The sequence below is a fragment of the Moschus berezovskii genome, chromosome 2 (assembly GCF_049115385.1).
Source record: "Moschus berezovskii isolate FMDL1 chromosome 2, NW_MosBer_1.0, whole genome shotgun sequence".
NCBI lineage: Eukaryota > Metazoa > Chordata > Mammalia > Artiodactyla > Moschidae > Moschus > Moschus berezovskii.
In genome coordinates this window covers 113,928,712-113,956,287 of record NC_142461.1, presented here as the reverse complement: position 1 = coordinate 113,956,287, position 27,576 = coordinate 113,928,712, and the positions used below count along the sequence as shown (strand labels likewise).

Genomic DNA, 27,576 nt, shown 5'->3' with positions numbered 1-27,576 from the left:
GGATTTTCTGCCTTTTTTTTTTTTTTTTTAATGATTTCTCCTTTAAAACAGGTTGTTTTGTTTTGTTTTCTTAAAAAAAAAAATACAGTTTATTGATACACCAAATGCCCACAGAAATTAACACAATTTATAAATGAGTTTTCACAAAACTCAGTGAATTTTCCCAATACCCTTCTTAAGAAACAGAAAATTTTCAGTAATCCAGAAACTTCCTCATGCTGTGTCCCAATTACTTTCCTAAACCCCTAAGACTCCACAAAGAGCACCCACTATTCTGGCTACTAATATCATAAATTAGTTTTTCCAGAGCAGCCTGGTTCTGGTCATCATCGTTTCTCAATCACTCATGTAGCAATGTCAGTGTACCTGTTAGAACAGGAGGCAGCAAACTGTCCATGGGCCAAATCCAGCCCACTGCCTGTTTTTATAAATAAAGTTTTATTGGAGCACATACTCATTTGTTAACATTGCCCATGGCTGCTTTAGAGGTGTATCTCAAGAGTTGAATAGTTGCAAAAGATTCCATGTAGCCCACACAGACTACTTATTATCTGGCCCTTTACAGAAAAAGTTTGCCAACCCCTGAGATAGAATTTTGTTTCCACATTGATCAGCTGTCCTGAAACTGCCCAGGGAAAAATGTTTGCATTCCTCCTCTGTTCAAACCAATTATAGTAAAAATCACTAACCCCACTGGTAGTTAACTATTGTTCTGGTGACTTTAGTCTACACTTGAGGCTAAAGTTTGAAGCAAAGGGTGCTGTTGAAACTGAGCGAGTGAAACAGCCCTCATTAACTGCCCTTTACCTGTGAAGGGGGCAGTGTGGCCCTATCTTATCCTCTGGTATCATTTGCTGTCCCTCAGAGCCAGTGTTCCTTCCTTACTGTAAGCATGAATGTGTCCTGAAGGATGAACAGGAAAGAAGAGCACCTGATCAACAGTGGAACCATTCTATTTTTATGAGCTCCAGCCATGCAGTCCCAGAATGGGATGTGGCCAGGGAGTGTTGGGGTTGGATTTGAGAGTGCATACCAGTGGCAGTTCTGCTTACAAATCAGCCAACATTGCATTCCTTTGCAGGAACTCTGTCACACTGTTTCTGAGGAAGTATAATTTTGCTTCTTTGCCAGCAGCTGCACAGACATATTTTCCACATTACTCAAGCTTCTGCTAGTGGCCACCTGGATATGACAGAGGGAATCAAGTCTAAACAGAATTAAAAGATATCAGTCATCTTAATTCTTTTCTAGGAAGTTAAAAATTATCCATAGTTTATTTCCTGAGAATATGAAAAACCAAGGATTTTTTTCATGCTCTTTTGAGTATTTCTGTTTAGAACATAAATAGATGAGCAGTGCTGATAATGTTCCCTTAAAGTGCTCTATATGTGGCTGCCTATTTTGGCCTATTTATGTTAACAATGAACTTGAGTGAAGCTAATGAGGAGGTTATTTTCGGGCCTTGGAAACCGCAGTAAAGGAAAATGACAGTTCCCACAGAACCATAATGTGACTGAAATAGAAAGGTGGTGACTGGCCTTTCTCTATAGAAGCAGGAAAAGCAAGCTGGAGAGGACTGATGATACTCCTTTGAAGCATTTGGTTTGCTTATTAGCATGTCCAGTCTCTTTCTGAGCAAGTTTTCTGGCTGCTGTGGAGACACAGAACAAAAGAATTCATTTAAAAATGCCTCCCAGTGATCGAGGCTTCTGTTGGGTCCCTACCCCCATAACACTGCTCAGTGCAGTGGACTTTATACATGTCAGAGAATTGATGCAAGGAGAGGAACCCACCAAGAGGGTGACCATTACATCACACTTAAGCAAGGTTGCACAGAGCAGCAACCAAGGCAGCTGCTGAGGGTGGCAAAGAAAGAAAACTGCTGTCCTGAGGAACCATGTTGAGTGACAGGACATTACAGTGAGGCCAGATACATACCCAGCCACCCACTCCGGTCTCCACCAGGAATCATCAACCTGCAGGTCTGTAGAAGCCCTTGGTGAGGCTCCTAATTGGATATTTAATGTCTCTGATGAATATAGGTCAAGGTGAAGAGATCCATTTAAAAGCTCTATTCCCAAACGTTGTGAAAACCCAAAGGAAGCTGTGACCTGGTTCTGCTCCCACTGCCCCTGTTAACCACTGTTTCTCTCTTTTTTATATATATTAATTTTTATTTGTTTGGCTGCATGGGTTCGTAGTTGTGGCATGTGGGATCTTATTCCCCAACCAGAGATCAAACCCAGGCCCCCTGCATTGGGAGCACAGAGTCTTAGCCACTGGACCACCAGGGAAGTCCCTACCATCTCTTCTTATCCAGGAGGGTCCTAAATCTTTGAAAAAGTCAATTTTCTCTCATCGCAAAGTATTTTGCTTACAGAATAGTATATAGCATGAGCCTTGTTTATTGATTTTCTCTTACTTATTTTAATGCCACTAGGAGGAGGTACTGGTTGTTCTCCCATGCTGACCAGCTCTCTGGCACCTTCCTTTTGGTCTCTGTGTGTGTCAGTCTCTCCTGTCACTCCCATTTCCCATTTCTCATCTATTGTCTCAGCTGTTAGTGAGAACTGAAGTCCGGAAACACCCTCACAATTCTGAAAATAAGAACTTATCTGTCACAAGTGAGACAGCCTTTTGCTGTACAGTGGCTGACATTTTCATTCCTGTGTTTAAAGTGTAAAGCATCTAGGCTAACATTAGCAATATTTCTTTCAATTAGGTGCTCAGATTAATGATTTGTGATTCCACATTTCCTTTTGGTAATTTATTTTAAATTTTGTAATAGCTCAGATTTCTTTTTAAAGCAGATTAATTCAGAGAAATGAGAAAGATACATTTGGCAGTTTTTGAGTTAATATGATTATATTTTTAATTTCCTAAAAACATTTCCAGTGTGTTATATCTCGGCTGGTAATTTAGCAAATGTAATGGGTTTTTTAAACTTAACAAATGCAGCTGCTATTTTTACTTTAAAATACCCTTGTAAATAACTGTCTACCTAGGGTGAGTTAGCTATGTCAAGAAAAATAGTAAAAGAATCCCACTATACCTTCCTTTGTGAATACCTTGCCACTTGAGAGTGTCCTTTGTGAGAAAAAAAATAGAGTAGCTTAAAGTTTTGTGTGCTGATGAATTTAGAGTACTTGTTTATAGGTCAGCTTTGGTTGTTAATTTCATACTGTGTGCAGACTTTAAATTTCATAACTTTTTAAAAAGGAGTTTTATTTTATTAGACAATTAATTTCCAACTTTGAGAGCTTAGTTGTTTGTGTAATTGATGTACAAAAATAGCTTTAAAATGACTTTTGTTACAACTTAGAATAAATTTTCGTAATTTGTACTAATATGTCAGATACATAGATGGTTTAATTCAGTTTTTTAGTTGTGATATTCAGTGTGATTCAGAGTGAATCCTGGACATTTAAGTATGGTTAGTGTGTCATAGTCTTTCCTCCCCTCAGCAGTATTGAATTTAATAAATGAACAATTGAGAAGTTGTTTCATCTGACTGTGGTTAAACAGATCACTACACCCCTTTTATCGCCGTTGGCATAGAGCAATTAACTCTGAGTTGGTAACCTAGGAAAGTAAACGGAAATTTTTTTCCTCCAGGAAAAATTGATATACCTGTTTAGAAAGTCAGCTGGACAAGATAAAGACAGGGCTGATTTCTCCACATGGTATTCTCTCATCATTATTGGATTGACCGTGAGCGAAACAGAGCTTTAAACTAAACTTTTCTCTCATGGTCAGAAAAGTCGCTCATTCAGTTCCCCTGATAGCACAGATACTCTCGCAGTTCACAAAATTAAATTAAATGGTGGATGTGTTTACCTTGTCTCACAGCCATAATTATGAGTTTGATTGAGCTTCCTTGGGGTCTCAGAAGCTGTTATACATTGCTGGGAACTGTGGAATTGTCAGCATTGATTGAAGGTACTGCTGAAAGCACAACTTGAGAAAGCAAAAAACAACACCCAAAAAACCCAGTTCCAGTCCATTAGCCTTTATCCCAGCCCATTCTGTTTTGTTTCTGTTTTGTTGCTGTCCCACAAACCCATCTATTCTCATAGAACATTTTATGTTCCCGTTGCTCATTATAATTTCATCATGCAACCTTGCATAGTTTATTGTTTATATAATTCAAATGGAGTTTAATTAATTCTGTATTTCTGATCTGCCTTTATGTAGGTTCACTCCAATCAGCATTATTTTTACTGTTCTGTTATACTGATTATAAGTCATACTGAGGTTTTAACTTCAACTTGATGCTTCATAATAAGAGGAAAGAACAAAATCAGGAAAACAGATTATTTTCAGAGGTATTTTGGAGGAGGTTAACCTTGATTTTGTGTTAGAAGGCAATATAATGGTTAACAGCATAAAGTCTGATAGACTTAGTTCAGGTCCTAGCTCTGGTGGATGACCTTGGGCAGATTTTTTATCCCCTCTAACCTTGAACTTTGTCTGTAATAATATGTATGTCTGAGAGGTATTGTTAGGATTAAATGGGGAAAAAAAATCCAAGGCATTTGACATAGTGCCTGGCACAAAATAAACATTATATACTATTGTTATTTTTAATGCTGCTGTTATCGGTACAATGATTTATGTTATTGTTTGTTTTCTCTTAATTCCTGAGTGGGAAATACTTGAAAAAGCTTGAAAGTGTATATATTAGCAGACCGTGACCATCATCTTTTAATAGTAATCAGATCCTTGGTAAAGATTGGATAAGCTCGGGTTGAATTTAGGTGCTTGATATATTTGGTATCTGAACCAGATTCTAGTCACCTCACTGCAGGTTCATTTTCATGATAAACTGTAGAAATTAAACAGTAGTACAAGCTCATATTTATGACAACAGTCTGATCCAAGATTTTGCCATTTGTATAATGTTTGTTGTTTAGTTGCTAAGTCGTGTCCAACTCTGTGTGACCCCACGGCCTGTAGCCCCCTCAGGCTCCTCTGTCCATGGGATTCTCCAGGCAAGAATACTGGAGTGGGTGACCATTTGTTAATGTTCTCCATAAATTCATGGGATTTAATAGGAAAGTACATAGACTTTTTAGAACTTGAACATAGAGATATCCTTTAGGAAAGTAGAATGAAGAATTCAACCAAGATTTTTTATCTTTGTGTAAGATGCAGATAAAACTTTGTACATATTCCGTTCTGTTCTGTCGCGTCCAACTCTATGCGACCCCGTGGACTGTAGCTTACCAGGCTTCTTCGTCCATGAGATTCTCCAGGCAAGAATACTGGAGTGGGTTACCGTTTCCTTCTCCAGGGGATCTTCCCAACCCAGGGATCGAACCCGGGTCTCCCGCATTGGAGGCAGACGCTTTAACCTCTGAGCCACCAGGGAAGCCCATATTACTCAGCCATAAAAAGGAATGAAATTGTGTCATTTGTAGAGACATGGATAGGCCTAGAGACTGACATACACAGTGAAGTAAGTCAGAAAGAGAAAAATATCATATATTAATGCATATATGTGGGATCTAGAAAATGGTATACATAATTTTACTTGCAAAGCAGAAATGGAGACACAGACATAGGAAACAGACATGGATACCAAGCAGGAAAGGGTGGGGGGCATGGGATGAATTGAGAGGTTGGGATTGACATATATATACTATTATGCATAAAATAGATAGCTAATGAGAACCTACTGTATAGCACAGGGAACTCTACTCAGTGTTCTGTAGTGACCTAAATGGAAAGGAAATCCAAAAGAGGGGATATATGTATTCATATGGCTGATTCACTTTGCTGTACAACAGAAACTGACACAGCAGTGTAAAGCAACTATACTCCAATTTAAAAAGCCAAAAAAAAAAAAACCTTTGCCAAAGAAGAACTACCTAATAATTGTTAAATTATTTTAACAGTTTAACACTCCAGATTTCCATCTGATGGTTATTAATGAATATAAATTTTAAAGTTGTAGTCAGTGCAATTTTAAAGTTGCAGACCATTCTGTGTGAAGTTTTTCTCTTAATATTATTATCCTTTAAATTTTAATTGCCGCATAAGATTACTCTGTTTTGACATGCATGGTTTGCTTGATCATTCCAGTGTTGAGGCTGTTTGAGTTATTTCCCATTTTTGCTTATAAGTAGTACTGCTAGGAACATCTTTTCTTTCCAGTTACTCCCCTGCTGTCTGTCTCTTCCTCTGCCAGTTAATTCCAAGGGGGAGAGTGCCACAGATTAATCACTTGGAGTGTTAACATTCTAGTTACTAATAGTTAGGTTCAAACTCATTTCAGAAGTAGCTTGGTATTAGAAACTCAGATACTAGAGATTTGACTAAATATAGGTCTTCTTAGGTGGGTTGCTTTTTATGAAACAGAAGAATCTTTTACCCGCACAGAGGGAGTTACAGAGAGAGGTTCTAAGATAAAAGGAAGAGAAGATGTGAGAATACTGGGGAATTGGACAGTTTCCTAATTCCTCCTGAGTCTGATTTTCAGAATGTTGTTTTGTTTTCTTACACAGTATATTAGGCACACTCCCAATTTTTTTGAGTTGAGATAGAACTGTTTTAAAAATACACAACATTTTTAGATTGACCATAAATAGCCTTCCTCCCATTATTCGGACACGAATTAGCGACTAAACCACCACCACCACCCGTTGGTACAGATGTGAGCGAGCATGTTTTGGACTTCAACATCACATAATTCTTTTGTTACAGAGATCTACTTTCATTTCTCAGACCTTAAATAAAGATAGGAGTTTCTGTCTTTCAAGCAGTCCTGCTGCCAGATACAATTCAGCCTTGATGGGAAGGAAGTCTTGTGGCTAAATGGGTGGAGGTCCATGGTACAAGGCCATAAAGATAAAAGTGGAAAGAAAAGGAAAACTATAAGGGTTTCAGGACAGGGTTCTGTAACAAAGACAAAACTGTAGGCAACTGCTTGTTCTCAGGATAGGGGCTTCTTTAAAATTAAGAAAGAAAAGAGTGTTGTTTTTAGTTTTAACTTTTTGGGGGGTGTTGGGAATAGATAATAAAAATTTACATGGATCAAAATTTTTCTTTTTGCAGCTTGAGGCAGTTGTAAAGTAACTTAATGTAGCTTTTTGCAACTGTGTGTTCTACAGTATTTTTTCATTTGGTGAAATTTTAACTGTTAATGTTTTTGGCATTGTGCTTTGTACCATTTATTAAATAAAAATTTAAAAAAAAATTCAAATGAAAATTCTTTCTGAAACCCTGGTCCCCAACCACTCAGTTCTACTCTTGAGAGGCAACCAGTTGTGATTATCCTGCCCAAAGACTTCTGTTCATGTAACACGTGTGTTTTTCCTCCTTTTTTTCCTAAAAAATAGTTTTTTTTTCCCCTAAAAAATAGCATCATATACATACTGTTCTACATTTTGCTTTCTCGCATAACATTAAGTCTTGGAAATTATTCTATAACAATGGAACATTTAAAAAAAAAATTGAAAGCACTTTAAAAATGTCATGTGTCTCAGTTCAGTTCAGTTGCTCAGTTGTGTCCAACTCTGCAACCCCATGGACTGCAGCATGCCAGGCTTCGCTGACCATCACCAACTCCCGGAGCTTGCTCAAACTCATGTTCATTGAGTCAGTGATGCCATCCAACCATCTCATCCTCTGTCATCCCCTTCTTCTCCTGCCTTCAATCTTTCCCAGCATCAGGGTCTTTTCCAATGAGTCGGTTCTTTGCATCAGGTGGCCAAAGTATTGGAGTTTCCACTTCAGCATCAGTCCTTCCAATGAATATTCAGGACTGATTTCCTTTAGGATGGACTGGTTGGATCTCCTTGCAGTCCAAGGGACTCTCAAGAGTCTTCTCCAATACCACAGTTCAAAAGCATCAGTTCTTCAGTGCTCAGCTTTTTTTATGGTCCAACTCTCACATCCATATGTGACTACTTGAAAAACCATAGCTTGACTAGATGGACCTTTGTTGGCAAAGTAATGTCTCTGCTTTTTAATATTCTGTCTAGGGTGGTCATAGCTTTTCTTCCAAGGAGCAAGCGTCTTTTAATTTCATGGCTGCTGCACTGATTGAAAGTAATTCTTAAGCCAGGGTTTAGGTCTGGTACATAATAGTATCCAAGAAATGTTTCTTGAATGAGTGAGTGAGAAAGTGAGTGAATTAGTGATTATGTTAATTTAACATACAGATAGAAAGAGGCACAAAGCTAAGAATTACTGGAAGGTCTGAGACTGTTGACCTGACCCTGATGCTGGGACCCAAGGTTAATCTAAGGAATGACATCACAAAATGCATATCTCCTTTTAAATTGCATCAGAAATTCTCTTTAAGGATTCATATTCAGTTCAGTTCAGTTGCTCAGTTGTGTCCGACTCTTTGCGACCCCATGAATCACAGCACGCCAGGCCTCCCTGTCCATAACCAACTCCCGGAGTTCACTCAAACTCGCGTCCATCGAGTCAGTGATGCCATCCAGCCATCTCATTCTCTGTCATCCCCTTCTCCTCCCGCCCCCAATCCTTCCCAGCATCAGAGTCTTTTCCAGTGAGTCAACTCGTTGCATGAGGTGGCCAAAGTATTGGAGTTTCAGCTTCAGCGTCAGTCCTTCCAATGAACACCCAGGACTGATCCCCTTTAGAATGGACTGGTTGGATCTCCTTGCAGTCCAAAGGACTCTCAAGAGTCTTCTCCAGCACCACAGTTCAAAAGCATCAATTCTTCGGCGATCAGCCTTCTTCACAGTCCAACTCTCAAACTTTATTTTTTTGGGCTCCAGAATCACTGTGGATGCTGATTGCAGCCGTGAAATTAAAAGACGCTTACTCCTTGGAAGGAAAGTTATGACCAACCTAGATAGTGTATTAAAAAGCAGAGACATTACTTTGCCAACAAAGGATTCATATTAGGAGATGTCAATATGAAGAGATGCCTCTGGAGGTGGGTGAAGAATGGAGTTGTGGGATGACCCCTAAACCCCAGGAGTCAGGACGTGTGGTCCTGGTTCTGCTATGACAGGGCTCCAGGACCCAGACAAGTGGGTTCATCTCTCTATGTGTCCTTACTTCAAATGCAAAACAAAGAGGTTGGAGTAGATTATTTTGGTGCACCATTCTAGCTCAAGATTACATCATTTATTATTCCACAGTTTCCTGTTTGATTACCAATTTGCACAGACATTTGTTATGTTGAAACTACATTTATAGCGACATAAAAATGAGGTTATCATTTCTCCAAGAAAATAAAGAGACTAACAGGGTTATTGATAAAAATGTGATTATTAAGATTTCAAGATTAGACTCTAGAAAGCAGTTTGCAATTATTATATTCCTCACAAAAATTTATCAGCTAAACAACTGAGCCAGAAGCAGATTTACCAGGAAAAGCCCAAATACCCCACACATTGACACATTTTGAGAGGATTAATACTCTGTAGTTTTAACCTTTAAGAGGTTCAAAAAAAATCAGATAAGTAAAAATTACTGTAATATTATTCAATAGTAAATATAATTGTTATAAATGGATAGTATATGTAATATATTCAATAGTATTTAATTATTAAATGCTTCCCAGATGGCGCTCGCGGTAAAGAATCCACCTGCCAGTGCAGGAGATGCAAGAGACGCAGGTTCGATCCCTGGGTCAGGAAGACCCCCCGGGGAAATGGCAACCCACTCCACCACTCCTGCCTGGAAAATTCCATAGACAAAGGAGCCCGGCGGGTCACAGTCCATGGGGCCACCGAGAGTCAGTTACGACAGAGCAACCTTAATATATTTAGTTATTAAATAATATTTAGTTATTAAAATAATAACTAATAATACATATAATTCATAATAAAATTAATCTTTTCTTTTCTCTTTATTTTAGTTAAGTATGAGAGTGAAGCCAATAAATATTGGGACACGTTTTATAAGATTCATAAGAATAAGTTTTTCAAAGATCGTAATTGGCTATTGAGGGAATTTCCTGAAATTCTTCCAGTTGGTCAGAAAACTGAAGAGAAGGTGAAAGAATTAGCATGGAATCATGTAAAAATTAATGCTGAGAGTTTTTTCTCAAAAATGCACTGCCCTACTATGCCTGAAGAAAAAAATCATTATAAAGAAATTTCTGGCTCATCAGATGGTCAAAGCAAAGCAGGATCTGACTTTTCTAAACTGGACTCTGAAGAATACAGAAAAAGACCTCTGAAGACTGAATTGTTTCCTGGTAGCAATGCTACTTTCAGAATCCTTGAGGTAGGGTACTACAGGGGAAAATTTTTTTAATGTACTTCACATATTACTTTATTAATGATCCAGCTTCTTTAGAGGGAAAATGATCAAATAACTATTTGTGTACTTTTGTGCATAAAAATTACTTAAGGGACTCATATCTTTAATCAGTCAGGTTTTAAGTTTGTGATTTAAAACTTTTCTTAAGTTTGTCTGCTTTAATTTCTACCTTGAAGGCAGTTTTAAATACCAGTGAAGTTTAGCCTCAATTTCCTTCTCTGTGTTATTACCCACTTGTAGGTGAAATAGAAATAAGTGAAGTTTGTAATTTGCTATAATCTGGTGTAGACCTTGATTTTCTATTTTAGAAAAAAAAAACTTTTCCTTCTGATTATAAACATAGTAAATGCTGATTACAAAGAATTTAGTAAAGAGAAAGAATAAACAATCCCATAAACAAAGGATTTAACCACTGTTAACATTTAACTTTTTTCTCCTTTTGTTCATACTGTTTTATATAGTTGAGTATACCATATCTGCATTTTAGGGTTTTTCTTTGTTTGTATTTAACATTATGACATAAGCAGTTTTCCCTATTTTTAAAAATTCTCTTTAAGCGTTTTCATGGCTGAAAAATACTATACTAAGTGAAATACTATGATTCTACTTATCTGTTTGCACTTGACTGGACATTTAAATTGTTTTCAGGTTTTGTACAGCAAGTGTCTTCAGGTATAGATTTTTCTGTATTTTCTTTTATTATTTGGGTTCAATTGACTTGTTCATAACTTATTAAAAATTTTTAATATTGTTAAAATATATTGCCAAATTGCTTTCTAAGAAGTTGTACTAATACCCGTTTACAGCAATGCAGGTCTGTCTCGTCACACCCTCATTGATTGGAATAATCTTATTTTTAGTGCTTTCTGTTTTGTTAGACAAAAGCTGTATTTTAATTTGCATTCCTCTGATTGTTAAATAGGTCATATAATTCTTCAGATGTTTAGAAACCATTTCTTCTGTCATCTACTTATTTCCTTTATTTATTAGGTTGTGTGTTTTTAATGAGCTCTGCCCTTTATCATATTTAATTCAGATATTTTTTTCACAGTGTGTTTGTCACCTTTTAATTTGGTTCATTTGGGGTTTTGGTATGTAAAAATTTTAAATAAAATTTCTCAGTACATATTATTTTTGTGATTTATTCCATTTTGAGCTTAGACAACTCTTCTATAGACAAAGATTCAGAACATTTCTTTTACTTTTTTTAAGTAAAATCTGACATTGGTGAGGAAAATTTAACTTTATTTTCATAATACTTGTTTATTCTTTGATTTTAGGTTGGCTGTGGTGCTGGGAATAGTGTTTTTCCAATTCTGAACACTTTGCAGTGAGTTTTAGAATTTTCTCCTACAAAATTCTGCATATGTATGGGATATTGAGAAATTCTTGGAAAATGTTGTCATATATATACCAATACTGTTCTTGTTCCCATATAAACAATGACTAAACCAAATTTCAAAAGAAGTGGCTTGGTGTTAGTATCTAATTTCATGTGAACTGAGAATTACTCTGGAAATAATGTTTCACAGACATAGGTTGTCCACCATGAGTTGAAGTAATTTTTTAAGATTGTGCTTATGTAGATGAGAAAGTAAAAAATGAGCAAGAGATTTGATCCTTCTGCTAAGCTTGGAATGCTGAACTTTAGAGATTTATTTACTCCTCCAGGTTACTTAGGTGTCATTTTACACATAGAGAATTGAGTTTAAAGCTTACACTTTTATTTTGTGTAAGCTTTTAACTCATTTTATTTTGTCATCACTTCTGGAGTCACACCCAGGATAAAACCTTCCTATAGAGTTGAAATGACTCTCTAAAGTTGAAATTTTTGGAGTTATAACACCTAACCCTAAGATTCATAAAGGGAGAAGTCTGTGATAGGAGCAGAGATGTTCTCCTGACTTGCCCTTCCTGTTCACCACCTCACCAATGTGTTTTAGTAGGTGATGAAGAAGACACATCTTACAAAACTTTTACACCTTTTACCTGTGGCTGGTCTGTCAAGTGCCTTTTTTTTTTAAGTTTACACAATAGCTTTCTAATTGTCATTTTTCCATTATAAAATTAACATAAGCACATTGTAGAGCTTTCCCATTAGAGGAAAAGTGGGTGGGAAGGAATCACCTATTATTCCCACCATCAAAACATCAAAACATAGCTGTTAACAGAATTTACTATGCATATTTTAAAATTTATTAGTCTTTTTTTTAACTTTCCATTGTGAAAATGTAAACGTATTCAGAAAATTTGAGTAACACAGTAAATTCTCATATAGCCACCACCTTGTTTCAGCAGTTACTTAGGTAAGGCCACCATCATCACACATTATATTTATGAACTTATGATGGATCTCCAAAAAGCAAGACATTCCTACTTGCTATTGTAAACCTAACATAATAAAAAGTAATTCCATAATATCATCAAATTACCAGTTAAAGTGTCTGGCCAAAAGTGATACTGGCCAATTTGCAGTTCTGAATAGCCTTTTTCTTTCAGGATTTATTTTCTTTGTTTTCCTTTTCCCATTTCTAGGCCAAAATTTCCTGTTCTTATACCACATAGCCAGATTCCTTCACCCTGGTGTTCTCTGAACTTGTAGTACATGTAAATCTACTACATTGGTAGTTGATTATGTGTTACTCTATGACTCATCTCAAATTATTATTTAGCATATCATTTCCTTATATCTTCTTTCTTCAGCTACTATTTATATATTTCTTGAGGTAGAGAGCATAATGTATTCTAATTTGGTTTTCCAGGTAGCCTAACAATATAATATAGATAGTTAGACAGAGCTCGGTTCATACTGACTGGTTAATATCTCTGATTCCCCACTTGTTGTATTTTTTCCCCCTTCTACTTCTCCATCTGACTAATAATTGTAGGCTCTTGTCTCCTCACCCCCTGACTCTTTCTTTTTGACTGGGTCTTTTTTTGGCCTCATATTCACATTTTAGAAATCACTGTAACTCAGTAACCTGAGATAATTAATTCATCTTTAAAAGGCAACTAGTGATTAGCCTTCCAAAGGGAGGATTAAACTTTTTTTCCCCACCAAAGAAATTATGTTTTATTACTTTTGGAGATCATGGAATTAATATTTTACATTTTCAGAATATTTTACCATAATTAGACCTCCGGAATTGAGAGGTCATATCATTCTCCAAGGATCATTTAATTCTTAAACCTCCTGCCAAGAGAGTGCTTGATGGTGTGGTAGTAGTAGTGATATTTACACCTGTTTCCTGGGAGAAGGGCCAAGACAGTCAGCTGATTTTAAAGAAAAGCCCTGGAAAATCATTGAGTGGTCACAAGACCAACTTGGGCTGCTGATGCAGTGGGAATTCAGTCTCAGAGGTCATGTTGCCGTCTGGTAAGACGCATGGCAAATGGCACAAGCTTTCCTTTAGCTACTAGACTGTTCTGTGTCTTGTGGTTGTTTAATAATCTCTGCACAAGGGTAGACTGCGTGCCTTTCGTAATGAGCTAGATGTGCCAGTGTCCCGAGAAACATTTTGAGCTATATGGAAGTTTTTACAAAAGCATATTAAGTTCTTACGTTTTTAAGTTCCTGGAAGGCAGAGACAGATATTCCTTTGATGATGAAGACTGTGATGATGATAGCAAGAATAATAAAAATTACATTTTTTTAACATTTATTAGGTGCTTACTCTGAGTCAGGCATTTTTCTATAAACTTTACCTATCTGAGTCCATTCTATCCTCACAACCAACTTAGATGCCATATTTTATCTCTGTTAGGAGTTTGGGATTGACATATGTATTACTACTATATTTAAAATAGCTAACAAGGACTTACTGTATAGTGCAAAGAACTCTGCTCAATGTTCTGTAACAACCTAAATGGGGAAAGAATTTGAAAAAGAATATATACATGTATGTGTATAGCTGAATCACCTTGCTATACACTTGAAACTAACAGCATTGTTAATCAACTATACTCAAATATAAAATAATTTAAAAAATAAAGATAAGGACACCAATTACAGAGAGCTTAGGTAAACTCATCCATGGTTACCCAACTAAGTGGTAGAGCTGGGATTCAACCCTAGGCAGTCTGGTTTCAGAGCCCTTGCCCTTAGCCAGCATATCATGTAGTACTAATAATATATGTATCTGAGTGTTTACTGAGACATTTCAAACATGTGTGACCACCCAAGAAATTACGAGTCACAAATATATGGATTTCATTGGAAACAATAAGGGTGCATGCTGCAATAAAGCACTAATTTTATATGTGAAGTCACTCAGTCGTGTTCAACTCTTTGCAACACCGTGGACTGTAGCCTGCCAGTCTCGTTCGTCCATGGAATTTTCCACGCAGGGATACTGAAGGGGATTGTCGTTTCCTTCTCCAGGGGATCTTCCTGACCCAGGAATCGAACTTGGGTCTACTGTACTGCTGGCAGACTCTACTGTCTGAGCCACCAGGGAGGCATTTTTAAATGGGTTGAATGAAAAAGAAAAGCAGCACAAGTTTTAACTTTGATTCAGTATTGGTTAACTTTTCATAACCAAATCCTATTCATCATATGTTCATTTATTTGGACAGATCTTAATTTGAATTAAAATTCCTAGTGCCACAGAGTGGCAGTGTATGTGAATACTGTACTGTATATGAGAATGCTATATGTTAATATAGTATTCATCAGTGAGTAGCCTTTAAGAGAGTAATGCCAGTCTGGGTGAGATTTTGCTAAATGCATGTTTGGGCTTGTATTCCATATTTATTTAGAAATCCTCCTTGCCTAATATGCCTCCTGAATCAGATTAGAAGTTCTAATTATGTCCTTCAAAGCCCATATATCCTTCCTCATATTCTAAATCACCTCTGCTTCTCATCCCTGGCATGTGACTCCCACCTGTAAACCCTTTCCCCTCTTCCCACTTAGCAATGCCATCCTCCCTCTTCAAAATTCTTAAACTTTGGCCTGACAGTGCCTGCCTTATCCACACTTCTATGGAAATTATGTCCCCAGCTAGGCTACAAAATCCACAAAAACCAATAACATACTTGTAATTACTGTTTAAGGACATACTAATCTCTTGTCATTCAGACACAGTACTAAGCAAGATGATTCGAGAATTCTTTTGATAATAGCATGTAAGATGTGATCAGGAAGAGTACTGACCCACAAAATTCAAAGTACAGTTGACTGTTGAACACTGCAGATGATTAATCCACAAAAATTTATAGTCAACCCTTTGTGGTTCCTCCATATCTGTAGATTCAGCCAGTCACAGATCATATAGTACTTAGTATTTACTGTTGAACAATATCCATGTGTAATTGACCTAGAAGTTCAAACGTGCATTGTTTAAGGGTCAGATATATGTGCCACCTGTTAGTAACCATGGCTCAGCTGTCGTTACTGAATTTCAGGTAAAAGACTTATCTAAGTTCAGTGGAGGCCAATTAAAATTAGTCAAGATTTTCATATGGATAAACATCCCCCCTCAAAAAATAAAATCCTTAATTTACTTACTTTCTTTGCACATTGCAAATAAAGCAACTGAGTCTTGGAGACGTTAAGTCTAATTTCGTGTTAATCAGTGGCAAATTCAGGATTTAAAAACACGTGTAATTGGCTCCCAAATCCTTTACTCTTACTATTTTATTAGACAGTTTCATTTACTACTTTGTATTCTAATGCTTGGTCCGTATATGGGGCTCAGTAAAAGTTTGAAAATCATTTGAAAAGATAACAAAAATTAATATATGAATGTTTTATTATTTTTAGAAGTTGTGTGTATGTGGTATTAATATAAACATATTTAATAGCATGTAACTACAACTTCTAAAATATATGTATATATATTTTCATATGTATATACATCATCATCGGAGCATCAGAGCCTCTGTGAGAGGCCCAGGAACAAATGAGTGTACACACAGGGAAAGGAATGAGGTGCCAACAGACATGGGGTTGAGGGTCCTTGGAGAGAATAGAACTGGATGGCTTTGGAGGTTTCTCATGGGAGAGTATACTGGAATATAGGGCAAGTAGGCCCAAGAAAGAGGGCCTTAAAACCAGATCAGGAACTTGAAAGTTACCCTGTAATTGATATGTGTTTTGAGACTGTGTTGGTTCAGAAACAGCATGAAGGCACTCACACACCACTATAGAGAACAGTACCTTGAAAAAAGAAGCAACAAGCCAAGTGTCATCCAAAATTCTGTTAAAGAAGTACTTACTAACAAGTTCCAACTTACGGTTTCTTTCTTGTGTGGCTTCAGCTTATCTGAACTCTAGATTTAAATATTTCTTCCTTTTTCATAGGAATGTGCCAGAGTTCTTTCTTTATTGTTGTGATTTTGCTTCTGGAGCTGTGGAGCTAGTAAAGGTATGCCTTATATTTTCTTTAAAGAGAGCTGTATTTTAAAAAAATCTAATTTATTTACTGTTGAAGTGATTTTTTTTAATGTAACTGCATCAAATGTTATCTGTGACCATTTTTTTTTTTGAGATGTGTCACTTTTTTTTACATTTATTTGTTTATTTTTGGCTGCACGGGGCCTTTGTTGCTGTGCACATGTGCTTTCTCTAGTTATGGAGAGCGGGGGATACTCTAGCTGCAGCACGGGGGCTTCTTATTGTGGTGGTTTCTCTTGTTACAGAACACAGGCTCTAGGCTACACAGGCTTCAGTAGCTGCGGCTCCCAGGCTCTAGAGCACATGTTCAGTAGTGTGGTGCACAGGCTTAGTTGCCCCATGGCACGTGGGATCTTCCATGACCAGGGATTGAACCCGTATTGTAAGGCCGACTCTTAACCACTGGACCACCAGGGAAGCACATCTGTGACCATTTTTAACTGAGTTTTTACTATTTTGCAAATCATATCATCAAAACAGTTGAAGTTGTTTGGGACTTAACTTAGAATTCAGGGGAGTGGCTCCTACAGGGTGATATTTATATTTATGTCCCTAGAGCTTTATACATAGGCTGCCACATGGTAGGCACTCATTAAATTAAAAATTCTGCAAAAAAAAAAAGGTCTGAAAAGGCATTATCACAAAACTAAAATGTCCTTGACTATAAGGAAAACAGTTGGAACTTGGTCTTATTTGACCAATCCCCAAATTCTAGTAAGCATTAGCATAGCAAAAAGAGGTAATTTTAGAAAATGGAAAAAGAATGGAAATTCTGCTAACAAAAATGTTTGGTAAACACATGGAACATAATTTCTGGTAATAAGGGTTACTAGTTTTTCATTGTAGACATTTTCTAAAATACTGAAAAGCCTAAAGGGAAAAATAAAATTTATCTATAGTCATGCTTGCTGGAGTCCTAGAGTGACTCAGAATTTTGGTATATATTCTTTTAGTATTGTTTTTTAGGCAAATAGTATGTGTGTACTCTAATGCATTTTAAAAATAGCATCTTTAGAGAGATATAGTTCATATACCATAAAATTCACCTTTTAAAAGTATACAATCCAGTGATTTTTTTCAGTATATTTACAGAGTAGTACAGTCATCACCATTGCCTGATGTTGATTACATACTATAGGATATTTACTTATAAAGCCAAAGGAGGCATGGAACAAGCAGTGAGAGAGAGCGCAGAGGACCATCTCAGTGCCTGCAAAGTAACATAGGGTGAGCTTCCAGCATTGCTGCCTGCTGACCCAGAAAGACTGCCCTACTCCACTTTTAAAGCTAAAGAAGGGTTGCAAAAGAATATTTGTTATCAAGTCCAAGTGCTAGACTTAATTTTTTATGACAGCTTGAAATAAGATAACAGAACACCTAATGAGAAAATCAGATTTATAGAAGAAAGGCCTTTGGGAGAAATTAAATTAACCTTTTTGATTTGAAAACAAAATAATAGAAGTCTGCTGAAAACTTTGTCTTTTCATTCCTTCATCATGACAGTCTCATGCATCATACAGAGCAGCCCAGTGCTGTGCCTTTGTTCATGACGTTTGTGACCATGGCTTACCCTACCCTTTTCCGGATGGGACCCTGGATGTCATTCTCCTCATCTTTGTGCTGTCTTCTATTCATCCTGACAGGTAAAGGATGACGAAAGGGCAGAGCGAATATGTACAGCCCCTTTATCAGGAGTGGCTTTCAGATCTATCAAAGCAAAAATGACAATTCTTGAATTTATTATTTAGTGAACTACATTGCATGTAATATGCAGCATTTTAAATGCAGTTTTTCCTTTCTTCAGACTTTTAGAAAGAAACTGGCCAAACTGTTTCATTAGTAAGCTTTCTGTCAGTGTCAGAAAGAAGTGAGCATCTTCTGGCAAGACACATACCTATTAAAAGTGACAGTGCTTCAAGAAAATTACAAATTCAGAACAGCCTAATAGACTCCCAAGAGGGAAATTGTACTTGGTGATCAGAAACAAACATCTTTGATTTAGCTTCTTGCTGAATGTTTGTAATGATGTGGGCTGTGAATCTGGCTTCACATAGGTCTTTAAAATATTTGTTTTAAGGAAGCCCACTAGGGAATTAGGGTTTATCAAGATTTTCCAGATTAACCTTGGACCTTTATAATCTAAGGTTGGTCTAGTGCCATCATTTAAGTATTTATGACTCAAATATTTTTGTTCACATAGTGTTCTGAAATAATAAATATAGCTTTTCTCCAAAGAGGAAGCACAAAGAGATATTACAGCAATTAAAATGATCACTTTTCTTAAAATGTTTCCACTTTGTATGTATTAAGACACATATGTGCTAAATGTCTGGGGTTGTCCCTTCAGAATGTGTCTTAAAATTGGGTTTTCTGGTTAGTAGATGCAGACTTGACATCGACCACTTTGGTGAGTGTTACTCTTTCCCAGAGAAATCAATCATTGTGTACTTCTTTCTTTGCTACAAGATAACTAGGATCCTTTACAGGCCTTTTACTTCTCATTCAGAGATGTTCACTTTGATTACTTGTAGAAAAAAAAATTAGATTTCCAAATAATGAATGAAATATGTAATTGCACCTGATGAGATGTATGAAGTTACTTCCTCCCAGTTTCTGTAACCTATTTCTGCTAACCTGTTTAGGCTATTGGCATTATTTAGGTACTAGTATAAAGATGTCATCTATATTTTGTTTCACAGCTAAAAAGATAGAGGAGGTAGATAATGAACAAGATTTTCTGTCTAACATGTATAATAGGAAATGTTTAAATTCAAAATAAACCCTCAAAAAGGCTGTAAGTTTCGATTATGTGTTTCTTCATGATTTGAATTGACTGGAAAGGAGAAGGGGAAGCAAATGTCTTGAAAATATTGTTTTTATAGTAAATATATTCATTCTGTTTATTATAAAATAGATTCAGATGTATCATGTCAGTACATTACATAGCTACTTTCTTACCTTCATGGAAATGATCTAAAAATGAGGTAAGTGAGTAGAAGTTGGATAATAGTGAAAAGTGAGGCAGTATCTTTCAGGTCATCTAGCACTGTGATAGTAGATTTAGCCCCAGGAAAATTCTAGAAAAGTGACTTCTGGCCAGCTTGGAAAAGCAGTTCAGCAAGCCCTTGTGTCTGGGGGGTCCCAGCTTAAATGGGAGTAAACCATAGAAGGCTACAAAACAAGACGTAACTGTCATTCTTATCATTGAAATAAAAATATAATATCTTTTCTAAAGATCTACACAGAGATTGTCAATAAACACTTTTTAAAAAAATCTCTTTTCTTTCTCATCTTCCTCCTTCCAAAGATAGGTGAGGATAGCAGAGTTGGCCCAAGTCAGATGAAAAAAGAGAAAAGAGGCTTTCCCTATTCTTGTCTTGTCCCTCTCATCCCCAACCCACTTCCACCTGCATTTCTCAGGAACTGGCTCTGGAATTGCACCAAGAGCCAAGATGGACTGATAAGAGAAGCAGTTCCCCGCCCCTTGCCTTGACCCACATTGCAGACTTTAAAGGTCAGTTGGGAGCAAAGGGTATGCAAAAGGAGGCTACATTTTGAAGTATTTGACTCTTTGCTTTTCTGTGTTTTCATTTCATGCTTGTCTTGCTAATAATTGCAGAAAGAGATTTTTCTCTGTAACATAAACCATTTATCCTCAAAGTGAATATTTTAAGCTTTAGATATGGTTTTAATTGTCAGATCCTAAGGATATAAGCACAGTGTGAAAATAACCTGTAATAAAATAAACAAGGAAAAATAGTTTTCTTTTTCATGTACTTATGTTGCAATTTGTTTAAATGAGATTTTCTCCTAGTCCTGCCACTTTTTTTGTCTCTTATTTTCATAGTTACTTTCAGTTTCTCACTACCCGCTTCATTACCTGGCATACTCTTTCATCCCGTTATTCCACTGAACAGTGTTTTAATTGGAAGGAATTTATAGATTATGTGATCCAAACCTTTCATTTTTAAAATAAGACATGCTCAGAAGCTTTAAGTAGCTTGGATAAAGCAGAGACAGAAAGGACTTACTACACAGGCTGCCATTTACCATTCTCTGCCCAGGGCCGACATTGATAACTGATTTTGTAGATTGTCATTCCCAGCAAGTCTTGAGTCCTTCTTAATAGAGCTCTGTTGGCAGCCAGTGTCAGTCACTTGGCTTGTTATGAGATCTGAAATCTTTGCCATCTCTGTACCATAATCACACATAAGGCTTTGAAACACTTAACCAAAAAACATTAAATCAAGAGCAGTCACAAGAGGTCATGTCTGATTGGGAGCCAGATGGGTAAAATAAACAGTAAAAGAAAAAAAGGCTTCCCAGTATTGAGCTGGGGCTTAGAGTGTGACTAGAATTTAAATAGGCAGAGAGTAAGGAGAGAATTCTTTCAGGGGAAGCCACGTGAGCACAGGCATGCGCGGCTCAGAACCAAGCATGTAACAGTTTGGCTAGCGATGCTTCAGATTAAGAAGCAGTGGAAAAGATGTTGGAAAGATTAATTGAGGCCAGTTGTAGGTGATCTTAAGGATTCAACTAAGAAACTAAGAGAACTAAGATTTTTATCCTATGAATTAATATCATGAAAATTTGAGCAAAGGGATGATTTGAGAAAACCATCATTTTAAGCAGAATAACTCATCAATAATATACAGGAAGGATTGGCAGAGAAAATAATAAAGCTAGTTAGGAAGCAATTCTCTTTCCAGCCAGAGAACGTTGGAGTTTGTACTAAAGGAGTACTAATGGAAACAAAAGAGAGAGAAAATACCAAATATGTAATAACGATAATAAAAAGACATACAATTTGATGACTGAATAGTTGTGAAGAGTATAGTGGGAAAAGAGAAAAGTAAAAGAGGTCAAAGATTTTTCTGAGGTGTTACACTTCAGTGAATGATGGTACCTTTGAACTAAATAAAGAAGTCAGGAGGAAAAGCTTTGGGACAGCTCTGGCATATTTTTTGTCACACAAGGAAAATGAAACAACTTTGGTTTTTTCTGCCTTATAACTACCTTAATTTGCTGTAAATATCAGCAATGTCTGTCTGGTTTTGCAGTTCAGTTTTGACATCATACATCAAGCTATGTGAAGTTGCCATTCTAGTCATTTGGGTGATTTCTTGATATTCTAGACTTTTTGAATCTGATTATTGAACAAATTGGTATCCTTTTTTCTTTCTATACAAAATACTTTTGTTTTTGGTGCCCTTATGTTTGTGGCTTAGATTTCTTTGGCCTTATCAAGCTATGCTTATTTTATCATTAACAATGTTAAATGTGGTGTAGAAAACAAGACTTCCACAGTCTCCTGCTTTGTTCTCAAAGGATGCAAGGTGTTATAAACCGACTGTCCAAGTTACTGAAACCTGGGGGAATGCTGTTATTTCGGGATTATGGACGATATGATAAGACCCAGCTTCGTTTTAAAAGGGGTAATGATATATTCCGTTTGTAATTATTTTCATGTGTTTTAAATAATGCTGTATTTACATTTTATGTCAGTTTTATTGTGGGTGGTGGTTTTTTTAAGGAATACTAAGTTTCTCTTGTCACAATTTCTTTTAGGACATTGTTTATCTGAAAATTTTTATGTTCGAGGAGATGGCACCAGAGCATATTTCTTTACAAAAGGTATGCATATCTATAAGAGGAAATAATTAGCTATAGAAACTTTTCTTGGGTATTTGCAGGGAGAAACTCAAAAGCTCTAAAATGAGGCTTCAGGAGCTGATTAAACATTAGATGTCTTTACACTTTAGTGATTATAACTGTTGTGTGTAAAAGCTTGAAAATGGTCTTTTGCCTTTTAATCTCTTTCCAACTGAAACTGCTTAAAGGAATCACTTGTTTTCATGCTCATGCCCAAATGAAGTTTCCATTTTGGAGGTACCATTAGTCCAGATATTTAAAAATTGATGACATGCCACAGTCAAAAGAGGGAGTTTGATTTTAAGAGTCCATAGAAAATTACTTATCCCTTGTCAATTTCTCATTTTAAAAAAAGCATTTAAAATGAATTCTGCATTCAAGTACTTTCCCCAAACTTACATGCTGCTGCTGCTGCTGCTAAGTCGTTTCAGTCGTGTCAGACTCTGTGCGACCCCATAGACGGCAGCCCACCAGGTTCCTCCGTCCCTGGGAGTACTTTTATAATATGCCATTTGGGATCTCTGCAAACCGGCAAGAATTCAGACCTAGGGCATGTCTCAAAATATTGAAAGCTGCAACCAGTAGTGTTGTGTATCTATTTATACCTGCTGTGTTCAGCTGTTTATACTTGATGTGTTTGTGTGAAGTAGAGGAAACCTACTTGGTGTCATAGGTTTCCTTCATCAATGTGTACTAGAAACTGTTTCTTGGTATAAATGAAATTCATATGGTCAATCATTCCATTAATGTTCCGTTGTTCCTGACTGCCCCTCCCCCCACAAGTCACGTGTCGTATATTTGATTGCCATTTTTGTCTCACAGGGGAAGTGCACAATATGTTCTGTAAGGCTGGGTTAGATGAGAAGCAAAATCTGGTTGATCGTCGCTTACAAGTTAATAGGAAAAAAAAAGTGAAAATGCACCGAGTGTGGGTTCAAGGCAAATTCCAGAAGCCATTACACTTGACTCAAAAAAGCTCCAATGTGGTATTTTCGGTCCTTTCTCGTGGCTGAACTGTGTATCATGTCAAAGTACAAACCGGAGGATTACACTATTCAAAGTCTGCGGTAAATCTTTCATTTTTGAAAAGACAGTCAGAAGAAGAGAATTTATGTATCCTGCTGTTTATCATGGATGGACTGTTTTGTGCATTTTAAGCACACAGAAGTGACTTGGAAGAGAGCACAACTTTCTGTGTTTTCAAAACTTAATATGCTCAAGCTTGTTTGGATTTATTATGTCTTAACCATTTTGTTTGGAGAAGGCAATGGCAAGCCACTCCAGTACTATTGCCTAGAAAATCCCATGGATGGGGGAGCCTGGTAGGCTGCAGTCCGTGGGGTCGCTAAGGGTCGGACACGACTGAGCGACTTCACTTTCACTTTTCACTTTCCACTTTCACACATTGGAGAAGGAAATGGCAACCCACTCCAGTGTTCTTGCCTGGAGAATCCCAGGGACGGGGGAGCCTGGTGGGCTTCCGTCTATGGGGTCACACAGTCGGACATGACTGAAGTGACTTAGCAGCAGCAGCAACCATTTTGTTTGTTCTCTGAGTTTTAAAAGCATTTAAGTAAATTACTGATATAAGTCAGATGATTCCAAGAAACCAAAGCCTGCCATTTTTTAGAAGTGAAAAAAACCATCTTCTTTATTTATACATTAGTTGAACACAGTTGAATTCTCCTCCATTATTAACTGATAGCAGAATCAGCTCACCTTGTTTCCAAGGAAAGTCAAGGCAAAAGCCTATTTTTTTGTTTTGTTATTGTCTGTTGTCCATCCCCAAACATTTTTTTTTTTAATTTAGAGACTAATGTCTGAAAAGAATTTTCATTTCTCTTTCCTTTCCTAAAATTAGGGAAGTATGACTAATGCTAACATTATTTTCAGGCTATTCTTTGGTGTACAAGTCGGAAGCCTTCTTTAAGAAGACTATTTACCCAGGAAAATTCTTAAATTGTAGCAAATAAAAAGTTTTTACTATTTTCTGGTGGTCCAGTAGTTAAGAATCTGCCTACCAATGCAGGGGACATGAGTTCAATCCCTGATCCAGGAACTAAGATCCCATATGATATGGGGCAACTAGACCTGCACACCCTAGTGCTCCACAAGAAGAAGAAGCCACCACAATGAGAAGCCCAGGCTCCACAACTAGAGAGCAGCCCCAGCTCAGTGCAACTAGAGAAAGCCTTCGCACAGCAGTGAAGTGCCCAAGGGCTGCATCAGAGACCCAGTGCATCCAGAAAAATAAAAATGTATTTACCACTTTGCCTCAAAAAATATATAAATTGGCTTGCAAATTGCATCTGGTAAAAATGGAGTTTCTAAGACTGGTCTTTGATTTGTTACACAATGTATACTGAGTACTTACTTTGTGCTGAATTGTATGGAATAATACAATAAATAAAGTTCCAGCCCTGTCTTTTGAGAGCGTAAGTAGACTTTAGCTGGCAAAGCAAAATATGTGCATCCCAAGCCTCTAAATCATGACCAAGATAATATATGAGCAAGTACTCAAATAGGGAGCTTTTCAGCTAAAAGACTTTGATTATGAGCCACAGAAATCTGAAAGACATGGACAGTCTCTTGAAAGGACCTAGAATGATCATTCCAACTATTTTTCCTTTTTGAACTCACTTAAAATTCAGCTTCCTGGCAGGATGTGATTAATCCACGCTGGGTCATGGATTCTTCTCTTGACAGACTGAGTCAGGGCAGGTTATTTGCTGGTTCCACCAGACCATAGTGAATAGAGAAAAGTTCCTCAAAGGAAAATGAGGAAGGACACCGTGATCAAAAGAGAGGGGAGGGATGCTGCCCAGTCAGACATCGTGTGGTGGTAGCAGTAGTGATAATGTTCTGAAGAGAGAAAGATGAGCTGTGGGATGGAAGGAAAGAATTAGGGCTGTGGGAGGAGGTAGGTCTCAGACTAGTCCCAGAATGTATGTTCTCAGAAGATGGTGAGAAGACAACTATGTTTGATAGGGCTGTTCATGATTCAGAATAGTGGGAAAAAGATGGAGAGGGCATCAGCTTGTAGACAGCCTTAAATAAGAGGGTGCGTTGGGTTCTCACCTCTGGACCGGAGCCATGCAAGGTTGGTTTGTTTCTGTTTTATCCTAGCCACAGCGTGCTTTAAATATATTTAGAGAGATTGATCGAGGAGTCATCAATAGAATGGAATGCAGTGAGGTCAGAGATAGGGGCAAGGAAAATCAGGAAAGGTATGTGCATACATTTGCCTTGGTAGCAAATCCTCAGAAGTACAATATCAAGGTTTCCATTTAAACATGCAGTAAAAGTCACAATTTGCCTGAGCCTCTTAAGTCAGTTGTTTCTCCTAATTAAAGTATGTATTTTAAAGCCAAACTAGTATTGAAAGTATTACATACAACAAGGGCAGTTAGATAAGTTAATGTTGCTATGGGAACCTCCCTCCACCACCACCCTCCCCCACCCGCCCGCATATCTTCTTGTGTCTCAATTTAAAAATCATGGCCCAAGGTGGTTTTAAAAACAACAGAAGGTAAAATTATTCCCACATTCTCACACATGTAAATTGTACTGTCTCTCTCAGTCCTAAATAGCAGATTCAAGCCAGCTTCTTGACTGGCACAGTAAAATTCTGCTTCGTGTCTTTCTATAATGTATTACAGCATGTAGTTAACCTTTAGAAACTTCAAAAATACATCAAACCAAATTTGGACTGTGAGACACAAACTGGGCTCTTTCGGGCTCTGTCTAGCATAGACCTCCTATTCCACATGGCTGCTCATCGGGCCATTTCTATCAGTGTCTTCTGCTTTCTCTCCCTTAGCCTACCTGAATCAACCCCCTTTGCCGCCAGACAAAATATAGATTTTTGGCAGAGGGAAAAAGAAAGAAATATCTGATTTGGAATATTGCCTATAGATATTAAGAAATCATGAAATGTTGCAAATGTATCTGCTTGGGTATTAGTTTAAAATAATTGATAGCTGCATGAAATTCTCATTTTTCCCTCATATCCATAGAGGTAGGACAAGTTAGGCAGAGTTTGATATTTAAAAATTCATCTGCTCAGGGAGCTGAATTTCAGAAGGACCATTTTCTTTCTAACAAAAAGATGTATTCATTCATTTTATAATACAGAAACAATGAAATATGCTATATTAAAAATGCACCCTCCATTTTCCTCCATTTCTAAAAATTCACTTTTGAACATTTTCCAAATGTAAAAATTCTCACGCACATGAAGTACTGTTTCAGAAGGTTGTGAGAAAGCCAAGGTAACAGTTTCTATTATTAAAAGTTTTGCATTTCAGTAAGACACATTTGTAGTATTGAAACACCCAGTTAATGCTGACTTCTGAGAACTTATTTGTTTTGCTTGTCTCAGTTCCATATGCTTTGTCTCTAAATTATGAACACATCGAGGTTTCTACCATCAACAGTCTAAATCATTGCTATACTCATTTGTACGTGAAAATTATTCACCCATGTGTGAAGAGCTGCCCACCTGGACATCTGAAGCATTTAGACCATTAAATTTCAGGTAACTTAAATTCTTGCCCCCAAACTCCTATGCTGTATTCCTCTGGTTTTCTAACTCATCAAAGCCAAGTTCTGAAGCCAGAATATATCATGCACTGTTACTTCCAGTTGGTGTTAATGTTTATTATGCTTCTCACAAGTGCAGATAACTTCACATTTGCGTCATTAATAACTTCTTTCTGAGCCTCTGCTCCTTCTGCTTCCTGCCTCTATTAGTCATCAGTAGACGTGTTGGCATGGTTATTCACCTCCCCGCTTGTGAAAGTGCACTGTAAAAGCTAAAGTGCTGAATATGTGTGAGATGTTGTTACTAATAACAGCATCTACAGTCTACTCCAGTGTTCTTGCCTGGAGAATCCCAGGGATGGGGGAGCCTGTTGGGCTTCTGTCTATGGGGTCACACAGAGTCGGACACGACTGAAGTGACTTAGCAGCAGCAGCAGCAGCAACAGTCTACAAGGCAGCATACAGAGTACTCCAGCAACAGAAACGTTTTCGATGGTTTTACGAGACCTTGTGAGAAAGACAGTAAAATGTGTGGAAAAGTATTGCCTGTCAGACAGGAAACATGGGTACTGGTTCCTATTGAACCATTTAGCTGCTCTTAATTTAGTTCTGAGTGCTAAGTCTTTTATATACTATACCTTTATATAGCACATTATTCCTTCATTTGATCCTCAAACTCCTACAAATTAACCTTTATTGTAATCATTTAACAGATAAAACTAGAACTCTGAGGT

The 27,576-nt window shown here is 37.2% G+C and overlaps 1 protein-coding gene across 3 annotated transcripts in view; it reads left to right on the top strand.

Moving 5' to 3' along the window:
- METTL8 (methyltransferase 8, tRNA N3-cytidine) overlaps nt 1–24,731 on the top strand; it is an 89,457-nt gene extending 64,726 nt beyond the window's left edge. For all 3 annotated transcript variants that reach the window (XM_055397107.2, XM_055397108.2, XM_088830047.1), the window contains 7 exons: nt 9,845–10,215; nt 11,532–11,581; nt 16,556–16,619; nt 18,152–18,291; nt 21,977–22,083; nt 22,217–22,282; nt 23,123–24,731. In XM_055397107.2, the coding sequence (XP_055253082.2) occupies nt 9,845–10,215; nt 11,532–11,581; nt 16,556–16,619; nt 18,152–18,291; nt 21,977–22,083; nt 22,217–22,282; nt 23,123–23,313 (989 nt within the window). In that variant the 3' untranslated portion in view covers nt 23,314–24,731. The remainder of the gene's footprint in view (nt 1–9,844; nt 10,216–11,531; nt 11,582–16,555; nt 16,620–18,151; nt 18,292–21,976; nt 22,084–22,216; nt 22,283–23,122) is intronic.
- The last annotated feature ends 2,845 nt before the right edge of the window (nt 24,732–27,576 follow it).